General features: G+C 33.6%; 1 protein-coding gene, 1 long non-coding RNA gene and 1 pseudogene across 2 annotated transcripts; all 3 read left to right on the top strand.

Moving 5' to 3' along the window:
- Positions 1–851: 851 nt before the first annotated feature.
- Positions 852–1625, top strand: LOC145127473 (importin subunit alpha-1b-like; annotated as a pseudogene).
- Positions 1626–2425: 800 nt separating this feature from the next.
- Positions 2426–3795, top strand: LOC145123534 (uncharacterized). Its single transcript, XR_013715176.1, has 8 exons — positions 2426–2505; positions 2663–2725; positions 2850–2912; positions 3002–3084; positions 3172–3280; positions 3365–3419; positions 3521–3630; positions 3719–3795. It is a non-coding gene; the product is annotated as an uncharacterized LOC145123534 (long non-coding RNA).
- Positions 3796–6712: 2917 nt separating this feature from the next.
- LOC145127472 (uncharacterized) lies at positions 6713–7057 on the top strand. The gene has a single exon (XM_079062663.1). The coding sequence runs from the start codon at positions 6713–6715 to the stop codon at positions 7055–7057; it is 345 nt and encodes a 114-aa protein (XP_078918789.1).
- Positions 7058–7743: the final 686 nt, after the last annotated feature.

The raw sequence follows: 7743 nt of genomic DNA, 5'->3' as shown, positions 1-7743 counted from the left end.
GTTGATCATGGGCATTTTAGTAATTTGGCAAAGTTTCAGTTTAAACTTACCAAGTATGAATAATTTGGCAATGTTTCAATCTAAACTTATAAAAAGATGATTAACGCATTTTTAGTTATTTGGAAATGTTTTAGTCTAAAAATACAAAACATGATTAGGAGCATTTTAGTAATTTGACAAAGTTTCAATCTCAACTTGCATGTAATGTTTTAAAAATTTTAGGCTGAAAAATTTCTGTTTGAGAAATTAAATTTGTATGAAGAAAGATAGAAATGGTTTCATTTTTATCTTTCTCTCAATAACTAAAAAATGATTATATAATCATTTGAAAGTAGAAGTAATTGTTGACAGCACGTAGATCGAATATTCATAACGATTTATATATTAGTTTTACATCTATCTTTGTATATAATAATTTTTTGTGAAACATTGATTAGTTATTATGATTTATATGTACTTTTTTTATATGTTTCCCGCGTTTTAAGCGGGTTATAATCTAGTTGTATTTAAACATTAGATTTGCATCTGCATATATATGAGATTCAGCCCTGTTGGTGTGGAGATTGTTGAACTACTTCTCTCGGGTTTGACAAATTAAAAAAAAACTACTTTTTCTTATTTATTTTTATATAGGGAGGAATTGCTCAAGACCTTCGTACAAATGGGCATAAAAGATTAACTTATCGCCCCATATCTGTTGAAACTGGAGTCATTGCTCAGGTAAAAACCTTTTCAAATTCTTTTTTATTTAATAAATACACTTAGTTTATGTTCTTAATGAGTTTAATTAATGACAGGCAAATGGTTCAGCAAGAGTGAAGATGGGTAAAACTGAAGTCATAGTTTTGCCTTGTCTTCTCAACTTGTTGACCAATAACCACAAAAAAAGTATTAAGAAAGAAGCTTGTTGGACCATATCAAACATCACTGCTGGCAACAAGAAGCAGATTCAGGTCATAATTTGAAATTTTCATCAAGATTTAAGCATCAAAAATTATTTTCTTGACTGATATATCTACTTTATGATTTTTACAGACAGTCATTGAAGCAAATATCATTGGCCCTCTTATTCATCTGCTTCAAAATGCAGAATTTGATATCAAAAAAGGAGGCTGCATGGGCTACCTCAAATGCTACTTCGATTGGAAGCCATGACCAAATCAAGTGAGATTCATAAACTTAAATTTTCATTATAATTTGTTAAGTATTTACATCTCAAAAGCTATATATTTACTGATAATAAAATGGTGGATGCAGGTATTTGGTAAGTGAGGGATGTATTAAGCCCTTGTGTGATTTACTGATATGTCCAGACCCAAGAATAGTGACAGTATGTTTAGAGGGGCTTGAGAATATATTAAAAGTTGGTGAAGCAGAAAAGAATTTGAGAAGATCAGGGGATGTGAATCTTTATGCACAAATGTTTGATGATGCAGAAGGGTTGGAGAAGATTGAGAATTTACAGAGTAATGATAACAACGAGATTTTATGAGAAAGCAGTGAAGCTTCTTGAGACTTATTGGTTGGAGGAAGAGGATGATGCCATGCCACTTGTCGATGCAGCTACAACTCAGCCTCCTGTTGGTGATGTTTTTGTTCCTTCTGGTGGATTCAAGTATAATTGAGGTAGATAATAATAATATGTGTGTTTTTGCATACCCTTGGAATGGAATGACTGATTCCGATGGAATTGAAAAACATCATGTTTGGTTTGAATTTCATTCCATGAGGGTGGGGTGTTTTTTTTAATGCGTTGAAGGAAAGGAATGATAATGTTATACTTATAAATTAGTTTTATTTGTATTATCTATTTTTCTTCAATAAGAAAAATCTTTTTAAATTTATTCTTAAGTTTCAATCAAATTAATATTTTTCTTAATTAACATCAAAACAATTATTTAATTATATTATTTTAAGATTTTATGGTATATAGTTTTTTAATAAACATTTAAGAGCTTTTTTATTTGCTTTTTGAAATAACATATATAGTATATAATAAAATGGTTCATTCCATTGGAATGAAAAATAAGTTTTTTTTTTCTTGATGGAATGGAATTTGATCTTTTCTTTTTATAGAAGGTAATGCTTTCCATTTTGTTAAGTTGGGGGTGATTCTTTTATTCCATTAGTTTTTTAATATTTTTGAAACTTTTTTTTATTGATTTACAATATTATTTTCTGAAAATAACTAGACATTAATTCTATCTAGGTTGTAATCAGCTTTTGTTATTTTTTAACTTTGTTGATAGCAGTCTGAATTAGGAAGACCAAGTTGTTCAGCCCCTGGCAAAGGAAAAGTTTTCATATACATCGATTGCAGTCCCACAGCAGCACCACAATACGAGGTTCAAAATTGTTTTCTTTTGGTCCTCCAACATTTATTGAATACACACAATTTACCCTTACAAAACTTGCAACCATTTTAGGGAAAAGGAGGTGAAGAATTTTCAATGGAACTCTCTGCGGCCTTGCAGCAATTTCTTTTGGGTGGTAAAACTTGAGCGGGTATGTAATGTACCTTTCAAAGAAGCTTGTTGCAGTTAATGGTTTGAAGTGATAAGTTTCGCAAGTTATAAAGATGGAAAATGTATAGTTTGAAGATATTATATTCAATATGTATTTTTGTAAGAAGTTTTTGTTGAATAAATAAATGGTGTGATAGGTGAGGAACCTGGGGAAGCCAGTTGAACTTGTTGGACAATATTACTTAGATGGGGCTGATGAGGTACTTAATTACTGTCTTTCTCTTTCTTACATATTACATATTACATATTACATATTAGGTCTTAGGATTAGGATAGAATGGAATGGAATTAGTCATTCTATTACTGAGTTGTAACATGTTGCAGGTTAGCTTTTTTAATATTACCGGCTTTCGCGATTTCCCTCTGGGCGATTTGCCAATGTTGCAGGTACATATATATGCTCTTTCATTCTCCTGTATTAATTAATGTCCACATGTGTTTTCTCTAAATAATATTATTATTATCTAATTTTATAGATATTAAAATACACATAAGAGAATGTTTTTGTACCACTTACAGTTGGTGGTGGTATAAGAGATTTCACTGATGCAAATGGAAGGTACTGTTAAGTGTTAGTTGTAAATATGTAATATGTACTATGTTGTTGTGAAGAATTTAATAAGTGTTTATATTATTAATAATATAGGTACTATTCTAGTTTGGAGGTGGCTTCAGAATATTTCAGATCTGGTGCAGATAAGATATCTATCGGGAGTGATGTTGTTTATGCTGCAGAAGAGTATCTAAAAACAGGAGTAGGCAACTAACTTTCAATCTTTATATTTCGTTTCATATATAATGATTACTATAATTCATGTACTTTTGTTTTTTTTTTTCAGGTAAAAATGGGAAAGAGGAGCTTAGAACAGATTTTCCAGAGTGTATGGGAATCAGGTCTGGAGTAATTAAAATTAAAATTTGAGTCTATATACATTATTATACAAAGAAAGACATGTAATGTAAATATGTTATGATGTTTATTTTAAAATTTAAAGACGATGGTTGTAAGCATTGATCCACGGAGACAGTATTTGACAAGTGATGAGGTTGGATTCAAGGACGTTAAACTAGACAGTATTTGACAAGTGAAAAACTATAATTACAGGTATACTTTTCTTTTCTCCTTAATGCCCGCTTCTGATGAAGTTCATTTCAACTTGTAATGTGGACTAAAGGTTTTTTTTCACATTAAGTTTTCCTGTTTTCTCGGTTCGATCAGAATCAAGACATACAAATTAGTTGTGCTCCATCAATCACTGTGATGCAAACTCCCTTTTGAATAAGGTATGAAAGTGTTAATTACTTGGGGAACTATTTGGTTGGATGGAATGGAATTATGATGAAAGGGGTAATGGAATGAGTCGTTAATTCTATTCTGAATACTAATGTGTTGATGATGATAACAGGTATCATGTGGAAACAGAAGCATAGCAATAAGAAGTAGAAACAAGAAGGTGTCCCTTAATAGCAATGTAGTATTAGGTTATATAGTTAGGGAAAACCTCTTAATAACAATGTACAATCATATCCCCTTAATACCAATGTACGTATTACAATTTTTTGACATGACGTTATTGGATGAAATTGCTTGTTTTGGTATATATTTGTTTGCATAGTTTTGTATTATGCGTAAATGAGTATCATAAAGACGTGTCGTAAATGTATATCGTAAATGGTTGCTGAAGTTTATGACATGCAAATGCGTGTCATCTTCATTTATGACAGGGGCTTTAATGATACGGAATGTGTGTCCTAAACGTGCGTCGTAAGGTTACGACACGCAAATGCTTGTCGTCTTCCTTTATGACAAGGCCTTCCTTGATACGCATTGCGTGTCGTAAATGAGTGTCGAAAATGTGTGTCGTAACTGCGCGTCGTAAATAGACGACGCGCAAAAGCATGTCGTCTTTCGTTATGACAGGGCCTTCCTTGACACGCATTTGTGTGTCGTCTGAGCGTTTTACGACACGCATTGCGCGTCGTAAAATGCTATTTTTCTAGTAGTGATGGTCATAGGGATTCATTCCTGCTAGCTGATTTTTTGGCTTGAGTTATTCGCCACCTTCTTTCTCACTCCTTGTGGATAATCTCTCCTTATAGTTCGTCCCCTCCTAGTTTATTTTTGATTCTACTCTTTTGAGTTCATTGGGTGTGAACCATGAGAGAGATTCTGGTTTGGGTCCTTATCATCCAAACAAGGTGGTACGCACGAGGAGTCAAGCGTGAAGATCTTTAGCTGCAAAAGAGATATGAGATTCTTCTTTGTATTTTCGATTTCATAGGGTAGAAATAATAGTATGAAACCATAGATCCATAGGTTGCATGTACACTTAGGTATATCGTTGTTGTTTTCCTTTTTCGCTACCTAGTTTTAAAGTGTATTTGATGCCTAGAAAACCGAAGAGTGGTATCAGAGCCATTGGTTCATAATTACATTCACCCTAGATCCATGTTTTTTGAAAATAATTGTTCGAAATTGAATGATGGAAGAAGAAATTAAAAATTCGTAATATGTTAAAACCCTAGTCCCAGCCACGATGTGGCTAGGAGCCCACGACGTGGCCTCGACATATTTAGGGTTTTCAGAATTTTCTCTATTTTTCAAATATGAAGTTTTGATAAATATGGATAAATGCCAAATTTAAATTGTTTTAAATCTGGAAATTTGAATAAATATTATTCAAATTTGTTTATTTGAATTTGAATATTTATTTATCATTTATTAAAATATTTAATATTATTTATAATTGAGATTTATAAATTTGAATATGAACCCCTCATGTGTTATTAATTGTTATATTGCATCCTTGTAATCAATTTGAATTAATAATGGAGAACTAAATTTAAAGAGTTTTAAATTTACCCCTTATATATATGTAAGATCCATATCTATTGTATGTATAAGAGAATTACAATATGCGTCCTTGCATATTTTAAATATTGACATTTGCCAGTCTTACCTCGACTAGGCTCACCCATTCTAATGTAGGTGTTTAAGGAGGTCTCTTTGATTCCTAATGAGGTCGCTTTTTAAATATGCTTTGTGCTTACCACCCTAACCACCCTATTGCATTTTGAGAATGGAGTTACCGAAATGGTCTGATAGTGATAATGGTCAATCTAAAAGTATTCTAAATACAATAATAAAATAAAATCCTGTTTTATTTAATTAAAAGTGAATCTTATGTTATCCATAAAAATTGCACATTCTCTTTATAACTTGTTGATGGAGCCCGTGTGGTTAACCAGCACATTAATTTACGAGTATAGGTAAAGAATGATGTGAGACTCGTGAATCTCAAGCGTAACTTGAGTGGGGGACCATGCAATGTTGTATAGGTGATTCACCATCTGTTTTGTGATATGCGGCATCCCCATAACTGAATTTAAGATGAACATAATCCGAGATTAATAGGCCATTGATAGTCAATGAATCTCAAAAAATCTAGGAATTTCATAGTGATTGAAATTAACAAAGAGCTTTGTATACCTAAATAACTTTATGGTGTGTTTACGGCATCCCTTTACACATCATGAGGCCAAATATGGATCCTAGCCTTAATCTAATAATTTTTTTAGGGTGATTATTGATTAAGGATTTATATCAAACTAATTGGAATATTATCTTTTGTAGATGTCGATTCCAGCCAACAACAACAACAACAATCCTCCTGTTCCTCCTCCTCCTCCTCTAACTCAAAACTCAAGCTTTTCACTAATGTCAGTTCTTAATAGGGAAAGACTCAATGAGGATGGATCCAACTATCTTAATTGGATCAGGACTTTGAAATTCACGTTGAGATATGAGAACAAAGAGTATGTTCTCGATGATGATGTTCCCATACTTGGAGAGAATTCTACCCCTGAAGAAGTTACTGCCTACCACAAGCATTACGATGAACCGACCAAAGTAGCTTGCCTTATGTAAGAAATTTGAAAATTAGGGCGCATTTGACATAAACCAGAAGATCGATGACATGTTCCAAGAGCAGGTTATGCAAGAACGATTCGAGATCGTTAAGTCCCTCGTGGTATGTAAAAAACAAGAGGGAGCTTCTGCGTGTGCGCACGTCCAAAAGATGAAGTTGTACATAGACATAATTAGGAATCTAGGTGTGTAGCTACCTAAGGAGTTGACCATTGCCATGGTCTTGAACTCGCTTAGCGGTTCATATTCGCAGTTTATCATGAACTTCAATATGAACAACTTCGACAAGACTTTGATGGAGTTGCATGGCATGCTTAAGACAGCTGAAGCGAGCATGGAGAAACCCAAGAACTTCAACCCTACTACTCCAGTCTTGGCTATCGATCGTGTTGCTGGTAATAGGAAAAGGGTTTCTCATCCCAAAGGAAAGGGAAATGGTAAGGTCGAACAGTGTGACCAAGCTCCCAAGAGAAAAGTCCAAGCTGAGATAGCTCCTTCTGCTGATCCAAGTGAGGCCGTTTGTTTTTACTGGCAGTCAAAGGGACACTGGAAGCGTAGTTGCCCCAAATACCTCGAGGACATTAAAAGGGCAAAGTCAAAGTAGTTGGCACCTCAGGTATGTTCATGACAGAACTCCATAGCACATCTACTTCTAACTCTTGGATTCTTGATAGAGGATGTGGTACTCACATTTGCTCTAATATGCAGGGAATAAGACAAATTAAGAAGTTGAGGCATGGTGAGCTCAACCTAATCATGGGAAACTGGCACAATTCAGCTGTTACAAGGATTGGGAACTATGAGCTCATGCTTAGTGATGGTGTTTATATTAGTTTATTAAATTGTTGCTACTCGCCTGATATGGCACGGAACATTATTTCTTTTCATGCACTTTGTAAGGATGGTTATTGTTTTTCGTTTGATAATGATAATTATGACATTTTGGTTTATAAGAATGGTTGTTTTAATTTCAAAGATAGTCCTTGTAAAGGTGTGTATGAAAGTATTGTTTGTGTTGGTGAAATTGATAAACTATTATTGAATGTTGATTCGTCTAATAGTGAATTAGATAAATCATGTTTGTGGCATTGTCGACTTTGCCATATAAACAAGAAGCACATTGCCAAGCTCTAACAGGATGAGATCTTGGAATCATTTGACCTCAAATCGGATGATGTATGCGAATCTTGCTTACTTGGCAAGATGACAAAGGCGCCATTCACATGCCACTGTGAAAGAGGCAAAGATTTGTTGGACCTCATCCACACAAATGTTTGTGGACCATTAAAA

This window comes from Lactuca virosa, chromosome 7, assembly GCF_052849685.1.
Source record: "Lactuca virosa cultivar CGN04683 chromosome 7, Lactuca_virosa_CGN04683_v6, whole genome shotgun sequence".
Lineage (NCBI taxonomy): Eukaryota > Viridiplantae > Streptophyta > Magnoliopsida > Asterales > Asteraceae > Lactuca > Lactuca virosa.
The sequence above is the reverse complement of the archived record's forward strand: the minus strand, read 5'-3'. Positions and strand labels throughout refer to the sequence as shown.

Bases quoted from the DNA above. Each gene is read 5' to 3' on its own strand.
- LOC145127472 (XM_079062663.1), top strand. From the start codon at position 6,713: ATGAACTTCAATATGAACAACTTCGACAAGACTTTGATGGAGTTGCAT.